Source organism: Hippoglossus stenolepis, chromosome 20, assembly GCF_022539355.2.
Source record: "Hippoglossus stenolepis isolate QCI-W04-F060 chromosome 20, HSTE1.2, whole genome shotgun sequence".
NCBI classification, from domain to species: Eukaryota; Metazoa; Chordata; class Actinopteri; order Pleuronectiformes; family Pleuronectidae; genus Hippoglossus; species Hippoglossus stenolepis.
Genome location: NC_061502.1, coordinates 11,774,069 through 11,792,517, shown reverse-complemented (window position 1 = coordinate 11,792,517; position 18,449 = coordinate 11,774,069). Strand labels below are relative to the sequence as shown.

The 18,449-nt window shown below is 42.4% G+C and overlaps 2 protein-coding genes across 2 annotated transcripts; one reads left to right on the top strand and one right to left on the bottom strand.

Moving 5' to 3' along the window:
* Positions 1-206: 206 nt before the first annotated feature.
* On the top strand, positions 207-9,211 carry abcd4 (ATP-binding cassette, sub-family D (ALD), member 4). The gene is made up of 19 exons (XM_035143681.2): positions 207-552; positions 1,277-1,395; positions 2,044-2,171; positions 2,483-2,622; positions 2,740-2,856; positions 3,731-3,856; positions 4,273-4,323; positions 4,507-4,601; positions 4,696-4,817; positions 5,880-5,971; positions 6,079-6,168; positions 6,337-6,542; positions 6,949-7,040; positions 7,123-7,159; positions 7,435-7,484; positions 7,615-7,667; positions 7,756-7,832; positions 7,991-8,106; positions 8,564-9,211. The coding sequence occupies exons 1-19, from the start codon at positions 512-514 to the stop codon at positions 8,663-8,665; spliced, it is 1,854 nt and encodes a 617-aa protein (XP_034999572.1). The 5' UTR covers positions 207-511; the 3' UTR covers positions 8,666-9,211.
* On the bottom strand, positions 9,045-18,319 carry LOC118099253 (acetyl-coenzyme A synthetase 2-like, mitochondrial). Its single transcript, XM_035143680.2, has 14 exons — positions 17,783-18,319; positions 17,154-17,250; positions 16,876-17,075; positions 16,439-16,614; positions 15,920-16,072; positions 15,425-15,572; positions 14,855-14,992; positions 14,550-14,642; positions 11,101-11,213; positions 10,368-10,494; positions 10,148-10,275; positions 9,753-9,816; positions 9,542-9,663; positions 9,045-9,452 (listed from the first exon to the last, which is right to left on the bottom strand). The coding sequence occupies exons 1-14, from the start codon at positions 18,090-18,092 to the stop codon at positions 9,276-9,278; spliced, it is 2,046 nt and encodes a 681-aa protein (XP_034999571.2). The 5' UTR covers positions 18,093-18,319; the 3' UTR covers positions 9,045-9,275.
* Between the last annotated feature and the right edge of the window lie 130 nt (positions 18,320-18,449).

The window sequence follows — 18,449 nt, the reverse complement described above, 5'->3', positions numbered from 1 at the left end:
TATACATGAAATCGTGAGCTAATAGAATATAAGCACTAGATAAGACAAATTGATATATATAAAAATGTATGTATGTACAAATATATATATGTTTATGGTTCAGGCTGAGACATCATTTCAATTCTACTAGTTCACGCATGCGCAAGTTGAACAAAATTCGTTTATTTTGAAAAAGGAGCGCATGCTAAACCGGAAGTCCAGGCTTTTACCTTCACTTCCCACAACAACCTCAGGTCCCTCAGTGGTTCCCAGTGGAGTCATCGCTGCACACGCTCTGATATTAAAGTTAACTCGTTAGACAACATTTAAACTGGTCAAAGTTACTCTGACATCAATATAGAAGAAGCTCGTTATTTTATAGACGTTAGTTCGTCATTAGTTTGCTAACCGGGGCTAACGCTGTTAGCTCCCTCTGTCCGCCTCCCTCGTTACAGTGAGGTTAGTTTGACTCGCTGGTTAAAAGTGACTGAATAAGACCTTGAAGTGGTTAAAACGGTTTAATCTGTGACAGATGCCTCGTCCGGACAAGTCCGAGGGAAGAGGAACGAGAAGGTAAGAGGCTGGAGACCCGAGCTGCAGAGTCCAGGCTCCTCCGGGCTTTATTCTAACATCAACTTTCTCTTCCTCTGTCTGTTGATCATTATGTTGCGAACTCCCTTTTTATTCTCTGATTCTTAACTTTATGAATCAGTGTTGGGCGAATAAACATGAACAACAATATACTATATAACAAAAAGTTCTAATATGTATCTATGTGCTGTTTATGGATTGTGTAAACACAGTGAGGAGGAGTAACATGTAATCGATCTACATCAGATTCATACAAAATGTTTGGTTGTTTATCATGTGTTTGTCAAACTCAACAACAACAATCCTCACAACAATAATAATAATGTGACATTTATTGTGGTAACAACCAATATCTACTGATAATAAAGTTGTTGTAGCAGAATTTTTAGATATATCCTCTAGCCTTAGTATAAATAACCACTGATTACATCATACCTTAGTATCTGAGTCTCTGCAGTGCAGGGAATCCTTAACAATAGTTTAAAGCAGCCAGAAATCAAACTAGTGCAGTTACACCAGCTCATTGTACTCTTCACTAACTTATAGGAGTTTTACAGTCAAACAGAGAAACGTGTCAGTGACTGAAGAACTTCCTCATAACAAAGTCACATTTTGTCTGCGTTCAAACACAGATCAAAAATGACAACGTTTTTCTAATGCACCTTATTTGTTTTTTCTCTCTCTCTGTGTGTGTTTGTAACTCCAGACCAGAGTTGGACTGGAAGTTTGTTCAGAGATTGTGCGACATCCAGAGGGTCCTGTTCCCATCATGGACCAGTCCGAGCTCCCTGATGTTTGCCACGCTGCTGTTCGTCACTCTGACAGGTAACTGCTGGACTCACACAGGCTTAGGTTAAAATAAAGTAATAGTAAATAAATCCTCAACTGCTGACTTGAATGTGCCGGGGGGGGCCTTACCTTTACTACTGATGTGATCGCTCAATTATGACTGGAACAGGATAGATTCGACACATGCAGTTTGGTGTAATCTCTCCAAAATAGACAGATTTTTGTAACTTTACAGAGAATGAAAATGATGGTATTTCTTTCTCATAGTGTTGATTATGAAATAAAAATGTATTTTGGTTCCTTTAGTAAAGCAATGAGAGCCCAACAGGCTACACCATTGTGGTGGCAGAGGGTTGGAGTTGGGGTATCGCTCCATCGCCCTGTATCATGATACGAGTTTGGGGACGTTTGCGTCTATTTTTAGAATCATTAGACCCTCAATAGCTGCCAATGTGGGAAATAAATAGTTATAAACAGTTCAAGCTCGCCATCAATTAGCTGCGTGTCTGCTGTGACATTGTAACACTACCACTCTGACAGCAGCAGGCTGCATACTATGTGTTTTTTTCCACCGACCTTGAGCTCTGTGTTGCCTAATTTCCCTGCGCTGTGTTTTACGAGTGTCTGTTTTAACTGTGCAGTAACAATTTGCTTACACATCTTTTTTTTTCCATCCACCCTCAGAGCAGCTGATCATTTACCAAGTGGGAATCCTCCCCAGTCACTTCTACAATGTGCTGGCAGACAAAGATTACGCGGGCTTCACCAGTCTGGTGGGCACAGCCATGGTGCTCATTTTACTCAACTCCACAGTAAGTTGAGGTTTGACAGAGGTCGAGCTGTATTCAGAACGTTGACTTGTTGATTGTTGAGCAGAGAGTTGCCACAGAAACATGTTTACTTCCATGAAAACAAGCCCAATGTTTCCTCTTTAACAAAACAAAATGTAAAACCAGGACTTATTCCTGTATTTTATTATGTCACATTATATTTTTACGTTTCCTCTTGTCTTGCTAGATGTCCGTACACCTGCTATTTATTGTGTCCCTGTAGCTTTTTCTCTCTCATAGACTCTTTGTTCTCTTCTGTCTTCTCTGCGTTCTTCTCTCTCTCTCTCTCCCAGCTGAAAAGCGTGGACCAGTACATTTGCAATCGGATGTATATTAGCTGGAGGAAGACGCTGACTGAGAGCCTCCATACGTCCTACTTCCAGGGACGAGTCTATTACACACTCAACGTACTCAGAAAGGAAATTGACAACCCGTAAGCTTCAATGGTTTTAGTTTTTGTCTTACAATGAAATATGAACTAGCAGTGGAAAACCGTGTGAATCTCTGTGGCTACCTTTGTTCTTTGTGTTTGTGTTTGTTTGAACACCAGAGACCAGAGGATCAGTCAAGATGTCGAGAGGTTGTGTAAACAGATGAGCACCATGGCCAGTCGCTTGATCATCTCACCGTTCACCCTGACTTACTACACCTACCACTGCTTTTACAGGTGGGTCTGCAGAGGGGTGTGGCAACACGTAGCTTCATATGCTCGCACATAAAGCATCATCACAAACACAGATGGTTATTGTAGAAACATTTTTCGACATTTGCGCTTATGAAAGTCTTGTGTGCATGAAATATTATGAGGAAATTGAGAAAGTTGAGAAAAAAAGAGCATCGGTTTTTATATGTAACTTTTGAGCAGTTTTTTTCCAATTGAGTTAAATGTTATTTGTTTAGTGCCAAATCACAACATACATTATCTCAAGGCACTTCACATATTAAGGTCAGGTCCTAACAGTGTTATAGAGAAACCCAACAGTTCCCAGAACAAGCAAACACTTCATAATGAAAATAATAACACTGATACATATAGATGTAATGAATTAGTTAATAGTGGTAGTAATGATAATGGTAATGCTGATAATAAATAGTACTCCCACTCCTACAACAGCTACTACTATATTTCTATTACTACCACTATTACTAAAACATTTACAATGAGGTGAGAGGTCGTCAGCTCTCCACAGTGAATCAGTGTCCTGGACAGTAAACAGTTAAAAACTGAAGGTTGTCTCTACTCTTCAAATTGAGGCGGGATTCTTTATTTTCTGTGCTGGTACGACTGAGACTCTCCAACTTTTTGTTTATGATCAAATGTTTTATTTATTTGGATGTATTGAAAAAGACAGTGTACAATAAGAACCAATATAACATAACTATAGAGCAGAATTATGAGGATAACAAGGGAAAACAAGCTACTTTATCTGTTTTATCTGTTCAATTTATGAATTTAATTATTTTTCCCCCATATTATCTTTTACACATTATGCTAAAACCAAGTGTTTTACCTGTAGAAATTAAATTTCCCTGTCTTGCAGCACCGGCTGGATCGGCCCTGTGAGTATCTTCGGCTACTTTGTGATTGGGACCATTGCCAATAAAATCCTAATGGGGCCGATTGTGTCGACTCTGTATGAGCAAGAAAAACTGGAGGGAGACTTCAGGTAAAGATGAATCTACTCTATGAACCCAGACTTACTAAAACACAGCATTTGTTTGTGTCAAGAATAATTTGTGCTGATAGAAAAGCAAAGCAGGACTCAAATCAGGTTTTCATCTGAACCTACAGAAAGAGGTTTTGTGTGTTTCCCACCTTTATTTAATGCTTTACAGGAAACTGGTTCTTGAGTGAATAGGAAGCATCTGTATACTTTGGCCCACGGCCTTTTGGCTCTTAGGAAATAACACAGGATATGCGTCAGCTTGCGAGATCGTATTTTCCTGTGGAGTTGAATTGTAGTTTTATCTGTTACACGTTGCAACAATTAGATTTTGTGTCGTTAGAGGACAAACTTAGTGTTTAAATCCTAACTAACATTGTTTATTTTTATGGAAATGTGATTGTTTTCTGTATCTGCAGGTTCAAACACATGCAAATCCGTGTCAACGCAGAGTCTGCAGCTTTTTACAGGTGACGACATTTATTTTACACGTTTGTGATTGTGCGTACGAAGATATAAACATCGCTTAAAAGTTTAGACAACAATATACAACTGAAGCAGTAAGTCTGCTTTCCTGTAATAAACAAACACATCTGATCACACAGATTATGTGGTTAAAGCAGTTTGGATCAAACACTGTTCTCTGTTTTCAGATCTGGTAAAGTGGAGCACATGAGGACCAATCGGAGACTTCAGGCTCTGCTACTAACTCAGAAAAGTCTCATAAATAAAGAACTCTGGCTCTATAGTAAGATCATATAACACAGAACTCGCCCACCGACTCATATCAATCATCATGTTGTTGTAACTCGTAAGTTAACCTCTGATCTCTGCTCCGTCAGTCGGGGTGAACACGTTCGACTACCTCGGAGGCTTCCTCAGCTACATCATAATCGCCATTCCCATCTTCACCGGTATTTATGATGGTCTGACCCCTGGCGAGCTCAGTGGACTCATCAGTAAGGTGGGATCCTTCTTCTCCTTTTCACATTAGCTTTGAAATTGTAGTTCTTGAAAAATGCAGCTTTACTGACACCAAAAAAGCCCCTTGTTTAGTTTAATCTGGTTTATTGATAACTCGGATCTGGGAGGTACCAGGTATTTACACAATCCACCAATTTCTATCAATATAAAGATGGACATTCAGTTTCTGACATGGAGACAATTTCCAAGAAACCAACAATGTAAAAAAGTATCGGACACACCTAAAACATAAATATTACAACATGCTGCTGAAGACGTGGAACAATTTTTTAATTTGCATTAAGATCATCAAATTGATGTGTGATGGTTTTTATTGTGCATTCAAGTGGTGTCGGAATAATAATGACAATTAGTTCCCGACTGGGAAAAGTCCCGTGAATGCCATTTCAAGTTGGAACAATAACTCAGAAAGTCAGCGTAAAGATTTGCTGACGTCATCACGTATAAACCAAGTAACATAATTTTACAATCAGCTCTAAAAAGTAGCTTTCAATGTAAAATGCATGTTCATCTCTCACAAGGAGCCAACACCAGACTTTGTAGCCAATCCCAGCGTTTTTATGATTAACGTTCATATGCTTTAAATCCTTTATATGTCAGTCACACCTGATCCTTTTTCTTTGCTCTTTGTTATTGTACAAATATTAGAAAAGGGCGTTTAGATGTTTAAACCAAACCCAAATACGTCACCTGTTGTTTACAGTGTCCATGTGTTTTACACACTCTGACCTCAAAGCACATGAACAAACTGGGACCTTGTGAGGAGCTCAGTCAGTCCCAGTTTATACTAGAGAACTGCTGAATAAATGTGAACGTTGCCCATTTAACCACGAGGTGGCAGCAGAAGCCTTCTCTCCTGCTAAACACATTCAACTCTGCTCATCCTGAGTTCAAATGTCTGTTGTTGTTTTAAATGTCTTAATAAGCTTCATAACTGTCACAGTCTTTATCACTGGCCTGTGTTAAATCCCTCCAGTGAGGCTTTTTGTTGATTTTCATTCTGCCACTTTTTATCTAACTCATTCTCCTTGTTCACACTCAGAACGCCTTTGTTTGCATCTACTTGATAAACGGCTTCACGCAGCTGATCGACCTGTCGACCACTCTGTCAGACGTGGCCGGATACACCCACAGGTATCACACCACTCACTTAGAATCAACTCCTAGAGGACAGAAAACGACAGCAGCGTCGGTTCATGGCCTCCTCCTTTCTATCTCTGAATCTGTGTGTGTGTGGTCAGGATTGGGGAGCTGAGGGAGGTGATGGATGATATCCTACGCAAGCAGTGTGACTATGACCCGGCGTCAGGAGAAAGCTACGACTTTGACAGGTGTGTGTGAGAACTTTTAAATTAATCTCTACTGCAGAAATAAATATAATCAGACTGATTTAATATCTTGGGATAATATGCACGTCGCTAAATAGATGAAGTGCAAAGACGAAGCTTTTCAGCCTCCACATGTCTATTGTTTTTATTCATTGAATCTCCTCCACACAGTGACTTCAATGTCCACGCAGGCCCAGCGGACACCGCCTTCATCCTGGATCATCTTTCGTATAAATCCCCGTTCTCAGACCAGCTGCTGGTCGAGGACCTGAGTCTGAAGATCAGTCAGGGAACCCACCTGCTGGTGGTGGGCAACACGGGCACCGGCAAAACGTCACTACTGAGGGTCCTCAACCGACTGTGGGAGGCAGACAGCGGTGAGAGAACAGAGAAATAATTAGATCAGGTTTTGCCCAGTAAAGGCCTGGTGGGCTTATCAAAAAACGACACATTTTAATAACGAAATGAGAAATAACACCAAATATTAGCTTACTTGAAAATCAATAATCATTTGCGTTTTGGTTGCATTGGCGGTGTCTGAGCAACTTTTGACACAATGCGAGTTCTTTGAAATGTAAAGCAACACTGTCAATTTTACTGAGCAACAGCGCCCTCTGCAGCCACACCTGGTGATTAATTCAGTTGGGCTCTGTGTCTGAGCGATTAGGTGGTTTTCATGTAGAGAAAATGATGCGTAGTCTCTCTCACAGGACTAATAAAAATGCCAACATTGCACACAACTGAAATGACTCATTCATGACTTTTGAATGGTCTCCTCCTCAGGTTTTGTCCAGATGACGACCTGCTTCGGGCCCAGAGGAACCCTCTTCCTGCCTCAGAAACCGTACCTGACCGACGGCACGCTGCGCGAACAGGTCGGCGTCTCTTCCTTTATTTAGTTCAACTTTTTAAAGGTTGTGTAGATAAAGGATTTACTGGAACTCTCGTCTCCCACAGGTTATCTACCCACTGAAGGATATTTACCCTGCATCAGGTATCAGATTTTACTTTCACTAAACAACAGTTAAAGACTAAAATCATTGATTGAAAATTGTGTGTATTTTATGTCTTCTGGACAATTTGTTGTTTGACTAATTAGTGACACCACAACAGCAACAGTTTTGCCCAGTAATCTAAACTCGTTTTTGGTCTATGTTTTCCCTTTACCTTGATATCGATGCTGCCTCGTATTATCACTCAAATCTTTTTCTAATCTGAGTAATTGATATTCATATTTACACCATGTATAAAGTGAGTTTTCTTATTCAGGGTCAGTGGACGATGACAGAATTATACAGTTCCTGGAATTAGCCGGAGTGGTGAGTGTTTTTTTTATCTCACAGGTTGCTGCTTTTAATGTAAAATCTTTCATTTTGTTTTTATCACATTGTTCATTCATCCGTTGCCTTATTTTAAATTCAAGCACTCTAACTCTGATCTGTTCTCCAGTCGAGCCTCTTGAAGCGGACAGGTGGGCTGGATGAAGAAGTGGACTGGAACTGGTAGGAGCAATATGAAAAACAGGGATGTGTGAACAGTAAATTATATTGTGTGTTACGGCGCAGAGTAAAACTGGGATTTCCTCTGCAGGTACGATGTTCTGTCTCCAGGCGAAATGCAGCGTCTCTGCTTCGCACGACTTTTCTACCTTCAGCCCAAATATGCAGGTGAGTCTTAAAAACCTTTTTAAACACACTGTGATTCTGACACAGCAGCTTCAGGGGAGAGAGAGCAGCCCACCGATTGTGACTTGAATGGTTCCATTTAACACTTTGCTTTAACAGTATATATATATTTTCTCACATTTCTATTTGTTTCTGTGCAGTGTTGGATGAGGCCACCAGTGCTTTGACAGAGGAGGCGGAGGCACAACTGTACAGGACGTGTAAAAAGCTCGGTATGACTCTGGTCAGCCTGGGACACCGCAGCAGCTTGGAGAAGGTAGATCGAACACATATACATGATCAATGCCATATTGGGAATACTGTCTTTCCCTTTATCTCTATTTCCCCCGACTAGAAAATGTTCCATAAAGGTGGTACTAGGGTGGATTGGGTTTGTTTGGGTCGGTGGGGGATTATTACATAAAGTCACTGTTGTGCACTACTTTTCTATTAGTCTCGAATGTTAACAGGCATTGACTGAATTGGTTGTGATTGGCTAGTTAGCGGAGTTCACTCTCACTATCATCCATCTTCTTTACAACTCACTCTGCAAACCTTTCTAAGCTCTAAGCATCTACCAGGGTTTTGTCCTCTAAAGTTAAAAACATTCTCTCATACAGTACATGGCCTCTCTGGAATCTAATTGACGATAATCCATCGTAGCAACATCTTTTTTTATCATCATATCTGTCAGCAATATTAACTCTGTTTGTCTTTGTTTCATTTCACTACAGTACCATGACGTCCAGTTGAAACTGTGCGGAGATGGCAAGTGGGAGTTAACTAGGTTAAAAGGAAGCAGCGGCGGCTTCATCGACAGAGACGAAACCATGTGACCACAGGGTCCTCTTTTTTTTAAATCCTGGACATGCAGGAAGCATCGGTGGGGGAGGCGAGAACCGAAAACACTCCTGAATTCCTCAGTTTGTAACTTTCATAACACTCGTCGAAAAGGTACTAAAAACACAGTCACTCCGTCGGAGGTGGACGTGATTTAATTCATGTCCACAGGCTTTTTAAGAGCAAGACATTTTATCACTTGTTTACTTGGCTATAAAAGAGATGAAGGAAATGTGTGGGAGTGCAATATATTTTTTCAGGAAGCATGAAGGTTTGGATGAAGCTTGTGGCTCAGGAACTGTAACTTTTTGGGCCACATTCAACTATTATGAAAAGAAATCAGGAAGGAAAATAAGAAACTGAAGACTCAGCAGATCTTATGTATGATGAAATTCCAGTGGTTTATTTTTATATGTTCACACACTATCATTCAGTTTTGTTTTTGTAAAGTACACCTGTGGACAATGCATACAGTTTAAAAAGTTGTTTTCTTGATTCAATACAAATATTCACATGTGCAATAAAAAAAAGATACATTTTGATACAGTTACGAGTCTTTTTTAAGTGAAAGGGAGAGAAACTTCATGTTCCTCTTTTAAATGAGAATCATTGTGACTGTTTTTTACGTAAGAGCTCAGCGTGACCTTCAATGATTTCCTGAACCACTGCGGGGTCATCCAGCGTGCTGAGGTCACCCAGCTCATTCAGGTCGCGCTCCACCACCTTCCGCAGCACCCGCCGCATTATCTTACCCGAACGTGTCTTTGGCAGACGCTGGACGATCTGTGAGAATGACCCAAAAATCAGTTACCATGCACAAGTTAAGTCTTTAATGTCTGTTTGCGATGTGAAGCAGAAGGAAACAGAATTACCTGGATGCAGTCTGGACAGGCGTACTTGGCGATCTTTTTAGACACCGTGTCCTTCAGTTGCTTGGACAGGTCCGACTCTTGGGCGTCTGCGCTCTTCTTTAGAACCACAAAGGCATAAACGCCTGAAGAAGCACAGAGACCGACAACCCCCGTTATCAGATTCTCATTCTTCCTATTGAGCTATGCAACGTGGGAACAAAGAGTGGCTCACCTTGTCCTTTCACGTCGTGTGAGTATCCTATGACGGCAGATTCAGCCACTGCAGAACATTGATTCTGTGACAGATAATCACAGTCAGAATTGTGAGAACAGGGTTTAAAGTGTCACTGCTCGAGTTCTTGATGGAATAAGACTGGAGAACAAATGTCTCACTGAGGAAACTTTGGGGGAAACGATCTAAAAAGGGTTTTATTACCTCCACCAAGGAGTTTGTATTCAACCGTGCCTGTTTGGTTCTTTGTTACCATATTAAACTGTTAACCATGGCCTGGAAAGAACCCATTAAATTTTGGTGTGGATACGGATTAAGCTCCAAGAATTTGTTTTCCCCACTTTCTGTACCTCAGCCCAGGAGGTATCGCCATTGTGAGATATGGAACCACTTACCACTACATCCTCTATCTCTGCCGTCCCAATCCTGTGACCGCTCACATTGATGACATCATCAAGGCGCCCGGTGATCTGGTAATATCCCTCCTTGGATCGATAGGCGCCATCACCGGTATAAAAATAACCTAACACGGGGATTTTAGAGACAATGAGAAATGTAGAGTCCAGCAGAGAAGGTAGAGAAACACCATAACGACTGTTTGCTCTTGAACTGTACCAGGATAGGGCTGACAGTAGGTCTCAGTGAATCTCTGGTGGTTGTTGTGAATTGTTCGGGCCATACCGGGCCATGGCTGAGCTATACACAGAGCTCCGGACGTGTTGTTGGAAGTCACAACTTTTCCCTGGAGAAACCCAAAAGATAAACGAACAGCAAAAATAAAAAGGCTGATTAAACAACTGATATGGTTACTGCAACCAGGAACTCTTGTAAGAACATATTGTTGGAAGTGCACCAATGCTGTTGAAACCCTGAGCTCTCAAACGTGTGTGTGTGTGTGTGTGTGTGTGTGTGTGTGTGTGTGTGTGTGTGTGTGTGTGTGTGTGTGTGTGTGTGTGTGTGTGTGTGTGTGTGTGTGTGTGTGTGTGTGTGTGTGTGTGTGTGTGTGTGTGTGTGTGTGTGTGTGTGTGTGTGTGTGTGTGTGTGTGTGGTGAGAGGGAGGAAGAGGGATCAGCTCACAGACACCACCTCTCCAACTGTCTGCACAATCTGTTCAGCACAGAAGCAGGAGAAACTGCAGCAGCCACAAAATAGTACGACAGATTTTGAATAGGGGGGGGGTTGGCACGCACAGAACGGGACTGACGGGTGGGTATCAAAAGTGACACAGCTGGTGACTGTTTCATAATCCTTATCTGACCCTCTCCTCTGGGTCATAGCCAGCCAGCATTTGCAGGGTAGCACGCCACGTACACACACACACACACAAACACAGGGATGAGCACCATACCTCGGTGTCCATGAGCACTGGCTTTATGCCAAAGAAAGGTCTCATAGCCATTCCTGGGACAATCTCTGCGTCTGGGTCCGACGGCCTCGGGGCGATGCAGATGCCACCTGTCTCTGAGAACACAGAGGAAAAATAAGACGGATTTAGGATTATATAAAGTGCTGTATGTGCAGCGTGCATTAAACTCAAAAAATAGCTTTTTATAAGCCCCGCCGCCTGATGTTTTTGTAAGAGACTGAGGCTGATTGAACCGCTCGGACCCAGTGTAACATTTAATGGAGCGATGCAATCCAAAGACTTAATGCAACAATAATGAGAAAACTGTATAAATAATGAGAGGTTGGTAGAAGGTAAATGACAAAACAGTTTGTAAATCTACCACGAGCCCTTCACACTACATATGTAGATTATGGAATTACAGCCATAATAAATAAATGAAATGCAATTAGGTTTTTTTCTGGGCCTCCGGGGGCTGATAAATCCTCCTGGCGGTGTTGGCAGCAGCAGAGAGAACCAGTCATAAAGTAGGACACAACAGATGATCCCAGAATAGCACCAGCAACTGGCATCCACTTCAGATCAACAGTAGCTGTGAGACCTCCGGACCAAACAGCCCCCAGAGGAGCCGCTAAAGACTTGGACCAGTTCAACGTGCACTTATAAATACGCTCATTTGCCTGCTTGATGATTGCTCAGAACACTGGTAACACGCTCACTCATATGTCTGGTCAATATGAGGTTACAGTCAGCAGCTGGTTAGCTTAGCTTAGCATTAAAACTGGAGACAATGGAGCAGTTATAGTGGGTTCACATGGTGTCGGAATAATCGGGGGGAAAACAAATTCTCGCCTGGGAAAATTACGCGAACGCCACCTCAAGTCAGAACAACTCGGAAAGTCTGGGAAAATGTTCGTACACGAGTTGCTGACGTCATCACTTATTAAACCAATTAACACTATTTACAATCAGCTCTTAATAGAAGCTTTTAATATAAACTTAGCAGATATTGTCACAACCACCTACACCTTAGCCAGTACAAAGGTTTTTGTGAATAGCATGTACGTTTTAAAGTATTTGTTAGCCTGTCACACCTGATCCTTTTTCTTTGCATATGGTTGTGTCAAGGTGTTATCTAAACACATAAATTCATCACATTTTATATATTTATATACCCTTTTATGACTTCTAAGCACTGGAACACGCCCCAAGTCGGAGCAGAAAGTTCACAACACGGACATTGGACCTTCTGAGGAGCTTGTTAAAGCACAATCTGCCTCCCCCTCACATTTTATTATCTTTGTAATGAGCCAGGCTTTATGTTAAGCTAAGCTAACCGGCGACTAGTTGTAGCCATGTATTTAGAGAACACACACGAGAGCAGTGTTCATCTTCTACTTTATTCAATATTAAAGTAAACAAGCGAACAGTATTTCCCCAAATGTGACACTATTGCTTTAAATTCAATTTAAACACACATATATTAAAACATATTTGAATTTTCCCCCTGCATCCTCTCAGCTGTCTCATCCTGTTTGATCCAACATGGAGGCCGTATGCCAGCAACAGATCAAAATCTAATTTTGCCTCTAAACAGGCTACTTGTTTTCCAGATCAACCAAATGGCATTTATGAATAATGCCACTTAGTCCTAATTGGAAACACTAGTCCAAGCAAATAACATAACAACATAATCCTTTTTTACTGAAGTAGGGTATTTGGGTCATATCTGTGTCTGTGATTCTCAGGCTCATTCTCAGGCCCTGATGTTTAATTATCTGCAATTAATTATAGATTCATTAATTTTTTTTTATTGCCATGTGTCTGGTAATTAACGCAGCTTAGTTCCATTTGGTCATACCTGATGTGGACAGATGAAACAGTACAAAACGAGTATTAGGGCCATGTTGAAGAAGAGAAACTGAGTCATTATTTAATGAGAAAAAAAAAAGTCTTAATATTACGAAAAAAAAGTTAAAAGAATAAAGAAAAATATTCAAACATTTCTTTCCCCCTTTAATTGTCCGTAATACTCTGCGTAGCACCAGAGACTGTTGGACGACATGACAGCTCCCCAAAAGTGAAGCCAAATTGTCTCGGTCGCCACCTGGTGGCTGGCTGCAGTATAGGTCACAAATCCTGCCTCCTCCATGTTAGTGTTGGGACATGAGGCAAACTAAAAGCTCAAAGTACACTTGAAATAAATTTGTAAGTTGTTTTTTTGTTATTTGATGCTATAAAAACAGGGTGAAACTTCATGAGATTGACTCACGACTGGTCGAGCATGTGTGTAGGCGGGACCTCGCTAACAGGATTGCTACTGCGCAGATGGTGGCGTTCATATCTGGGATATTTATGGCCTCATTTCTGGATAGTGGGAGGGAGAAGAGACTCTTTGTTCATCTTTATGTGTTACACTCTGATTTACTGTGATTATATACTATGAGTTTTTTCACACCTAAGTCAAGTTTACAATATAAATATCATTTCTTTTTCCCACTGGTATCTTATGATGGGAGCATAAATTAATTATTTTGGTTAATATGTGAACAAGTTGAAGAGCAAATTCACATTTTCCCAGGGTTTCCAGGTCAAATCAGGCCACCAGCTGCACTGCAGAGACTCATCTGGAAGTGTAAAGTTCATACAGTGATCTGAGTCTCTTCAGACGGCCTCGCATAGTTCTGTGACGTGGCTCTTTTGGCAGCTACGACCGTAACATCTGCTCCCTGAGGCCGAAAGGCATCCAGCTGGCTAATGAGAGTGTTTGACAAACAAAGTGTAAACAGGGTTGGAATGATCCCCCATTGCATTTCTCTACATGGTGTTAATGTCCACTGTTATTATTATTCAGTGTTAAGAAGAAGAAGTTTAATGATAAAAGCTGCTCCCAAATTTCAGCGTTTAACTCTGAGAGAAAAAAAGCTGGCTTCATTCTGGAGATTCCAGAGGGTACATAAAAACTCCCCCGCTGTCTGTGTGTGTGTGTTTGTGTGTGAGTACACTTTATTTCTACACACACTTACTGTAATATTGTGTATGTATGTGCACATGTTGTTACGTAACGCTGTTGCTGTAGGAACAGAGCCGGCTGCTCTCCCCTTTAAGACTGACTGCTGTTAGAGAGGCTGCAGACGTGGCTCTGTTAGAGGAAAAGCTTGTTTTGTTAAAAATGAGCATGTGTGATTAGAACTACCTAAATTGACCATCTTTGAGAAACATCTATTTGACATGTACTTGTACTTTTTACTTTGATCAATGTCCCATCCACTAACATGGAGGAGGCAGGACTTATGACATGTACTGCAGCCAGACACCAGGCGGAGCAAACATGACGTCAATTTTGTATATACAGTCTATGGATCCAACATTTAAATCCCATCCACTGGCAAAAATCTAACGTTTTGATGAAAATGGAAGTAGCTGATGAATTCCTCAGTGTTCACACTCACCTGTTTGCCACCAGGTGTCCACCACAGGACAGCGTCTGTCCCCGACCACGCTGTAGTACCATTCCCACGCTTCAGTGTTGATGGGCTCGCCCACTGCACATAGACAAGATATCGTGTTGTTACTGTATTTGAGGTGCGTTGTGAAGGAAGCTGGAGATTTTAAATGACAATTAATTGTAGATTTTGTTTTAGTGATGCTGTTGCGTCCCCCTAGCTAAGTATACTGTTCTAAACAGGTTGAAAATATATAATTGTCCTACAGTTGCATGTCATTTTGCACAGTATTTTCAGGTCCACAGTCGTACCAGAGCCCAGAGTTTTGAGGCTGGAGCGGTCGTATTTGGTCACCCACTGGTCTCCGTATTTGAGCAGCAGGCGGATCGCTGTGGGAGCGCCGTAAAACTGATTGATCTTCAGTCTCTGAACCGTCTCCCAGTACCTTCCTGTGAAAAAAACACAACATGTCTATGTTAGTCATTGAAAAAAGACACTAGAGTGAAACTTGAGCCTGAGAACTGGAGTTTTTCACCCTCAGCAGTTTCACCTTCGCAATAACATTGTGTGCTGGCTGTGTTCTGACTCCTGTTTAGACAGGAGCTTCTGGTCTTAGCATGGAAGGTATGGTAAGTTCAAATGTACAGCTATTCATAGACAGAGACATGAGTGTGTGGACACAAATACTTAGGTGTGTGTCAGCACATGGTACACAGCATATAGAATGTTATATTAACAAAACCACAAAAAATGTCTTTAAAATTATACAATTACAGCTGAAAAAACATCCTAATGTGACAATATGGCAATATTCTTTTTTTCTAACGTACCCAGGAGTCTGACACGTTCATACCGGTTTGTACATTCGCTGGTGTTCATACCTGGGTCAGGGTAAATGGGAGTGCTCTCAAACAGGACAGTGGTTCCCCCGTTGGCCAGCGGGCCGTAGACGCTGTAGCTGTGGCCTGTTATCCAGCCGATGTCTGCCACACAGCCAAACACGTCTCCATCATGGTAGTCGAACACGTACTGGGAACGAGAGGGACGACAGATGAGATGGTCGGATTATGTTTTTTTTTTCAGAACACTCCAGGTCATTGTTCAGAGATCAAAATATAGCATTTATATCCCTTTTATAAAAACTAAATAACCCATTTAAACTTCACAAGTAGATATTATTGTATTACTGCACCATGTTAAACCTAGAGCAAAATTTTTTGTGAACCTCCTCTATAATCCCCTGTGATCCAGGTAATATTTCCTCTACAGATGTTCAGACACTGGATCACATTTTGGCCGTACGAGGCCTTCACTGACACACAGTAAACTACACACTGCACTGCATGATACGAAAACAACATTGTGCTTGGCGTTACCCTGTGGGTGAGTGCGGCGTACAGCAGATACCCAGCCTGAGTGTGGACCAGGCCTTTGGGCTTCCCCGTGCTGCCCGATGTGTAAAGTAGAAACAAGATGTCCTCACTGTCCATGGCTGCCGGCTCACACACCGCGTCCTCCTTCGACATTTCCTGCACGACAAAGTGAACTCAAGGATTGAAGCAGGCAGACAGACTTTCTTATGGAATTGTACATTTTCTAATTTAAATTTTTCTTTTTAGGCTGAAGAAGATCATGTGATATGACTGAAAGCTCCAGAAAAGCTACTAATGGACTGTCACCTGCTATTAACAACTACAAGAGCGTCATTTCAGAAATATAAGTAGATTCATTAAATAGAAGTTGTCAATCAACGCAAAATTTACCAACAACAATTGGAGTGAATAGATTCATCAAACATCCACCAAACTTTTTTTTTTTTAATCGTCATTTATCCTTGTAAAAGCGACTACTGTTTGCATTAGCATCCGCAAGAGATTGAATTTCTGATCTCTCACCTCGTCCATGGCAACGTCCCTGGCTGTCATGACAACCGGAGTCTCTGTTCTCATAGCAACAAACACCTTCCTTACGGCCGGGCAGCTCTGGACCGCCTCATCCACCGTCCTCTTCAGCTCCGTGACCTTACCCCCCCTGACGCCCTGGTTCACCGTGATGACGATGCTGGACTGAGCTGAAAACGTGATGCACATGAAAATCAGACCGCTGATACTGAGGTCTGTGTTGGAATCAACTCAAGAAGTAAAAACATCTCAGTTCCAAGAATATAAGCCTTGCCTCTCTAGTTCTCTAAGGGTTCTCCACTAGAAGTGACCCCTTCATAAAACATCATTTGATCCATTTGGAAAATAAAACTATTGATTATAGTGCAGCTTTAAAATGTACAGTGGAAATCTACGTTCAGACTCTGACAACATCAGCAGGTCCGTCTCACCGTCTCTGATTCGCTCTGACAGGGCCTCCGCACTAAACCCGGCAAACACTACGTTGTGGGCCGCACCGATACGGGCGCAGGCCAACATGGACGCCACAGCCAGAGGGCAGGAAGGCATGTAGATGGTGACGCAGTCCCCCCTCTTCACGCCATGCCGCCTCAACAGGTTGCCCACGCGACACGTCATCTCCAGGAGCTGCCTGGAGAGAGAGATATCAATGAATTACACTGAGGCAAATGAACAAAGACTCTACACACACACACACCGAGCTGCTGACCTGTAGGTGACCCTGACCTCCGACCCTGGCTCATCTCTCTCCCAGATCAGCGCCACCCTGTCAGGACAGGTGTGCACGTGGCGGTCCAGACAGTTAACTGCATGTGCACATAAAAGAAAAACACACAGTTTTACACACACACAAGACAATGGGCCTGATACCTTACTGTGTAACACAGGAATGGGATCAATAAAGTCTGTATCTATCTATCTATCTGTCTGTCTATCTATCTACTGAATCTATCGATCGATCTGTCCATCTATCTATCTATCTGTCTATCTATCTGTCCATTTATCTTTCCATCTATCTATCTATCTATCTATCTATCTACCTGTCCATCTACCTGTCCATCTCTCGGTACATCTATCTGCTTCACTCATCTCCACAGTAGTATGATGCGTTCAAGTACAATGTTCTTTGGTTAAATGTGCTGATAGGATTGAAACATTTGCTCGCCATCTAACCCCGGAACACCGTGCCTTGAACGCACCATGCTGCTGTGGCTCCTTTACTTTTATCATGGAACATTGTGAGTTGAGGGGGAAATAAAAATTACGCACGACAACCACTACAACCAAAAGGCGATTTTCTACAGAACCTTATTAGGAGCTAATGAAATGGGATCTCACCGGACACGTTGAGCTTTCCCCCCTCGAACCACTTGATCCTGCCTCGGCTCAGGTCGCAGTCCTGCACCGTGGTGAAGGGACTGATCCAGCTCAGCCTGTGACGCGCCACCGCGGCCCAGAAGCTGCTGCCGCCGGAGACCGAGAGCTCCTGCAGCTCCGAGCAGCTCGACACCCCCTCGAAGCCCGCAGCCTCCGGCATGAACGCCGCCGTGTTACACCCCCTCCGATCCAAAACATCCAAGCGGGACCTGAAGACCCGACAGCTTAAGGAGGTGAAATAGTTTGACGTGCGTCCGCAGCGCAGCCACATCGTGACAGAGACGAGTCAGCGCGACGTGGAAGTTTTTACAAAAGCTGTTGTTTGCGCAACGCAGCGTTGAAGCAAGTTTGGAAAGTTGCGCTGCCGATCTTCAAGTGAAAAGTTGGAAAGTCCGCAGAGGAAGGGCAGGAGCCCGTGATGCGTTAAAGGGCAAACTCCAATGTGCCGACACTTTATTATCCCGTTAAAGTCCAGACTGTAAATGAGCCGCAAAAGTGAAAGTAAAGAACTAAGACGTTTGTTGTCTGCAAACAGGGGCGTCTCAAGGGAATTTGTGGGCCCAGGCAAAAGGGAGCTACCGGGAGGGGGGTGGGGGCTTAGTCAAAACAAACCCCCATATAAATAATA

Bases quoted from the DNA above. Each gene is read 5' to 3' on its own strand.
- abcd4 (XM_035143681.2), top strand. From the start codon at position 512: ATGCCTCGTCCGGACAAGTCCGAGGGAAGAGGAACGAGAAG. The intron at 3,857-4,272 runs GTAAAGATGAAT...CTGTATCTGCAG, and splicing joins AAACTGGAGGGAGACTTCAG to GTTCAAACACATGCAAATCC. The intron at 7,160-7,434 runs GTATCAGATTTT...TTTCTTATTCAG, and splicing joins GGATATTTACCCTGCATCAG to GGTCAGTGGACGATGACAGA.
- LOC118099253 (XM_035143680.2), bottom strand. From the start codon at position 18,092: ATGTGGCTGCGCTGCGGACGCACGTCAAACTATTTCACCTCCTTAAGC. The intron at 14,643-14,854 runs GTACGACTGTGG...GTCTATGTGCAG, and splicing joins CCTCAAAACTCTGGGCTCTG to TGGGCGAGCCCATCAACACT. The intron at 9,453-9,541 runs GTAATTCTGTTT...TCATTCTCACAG, and splicing joins CCTGTCCAGACTGCATCCAG to ATCGTCCAGCGTCTGCCAAA.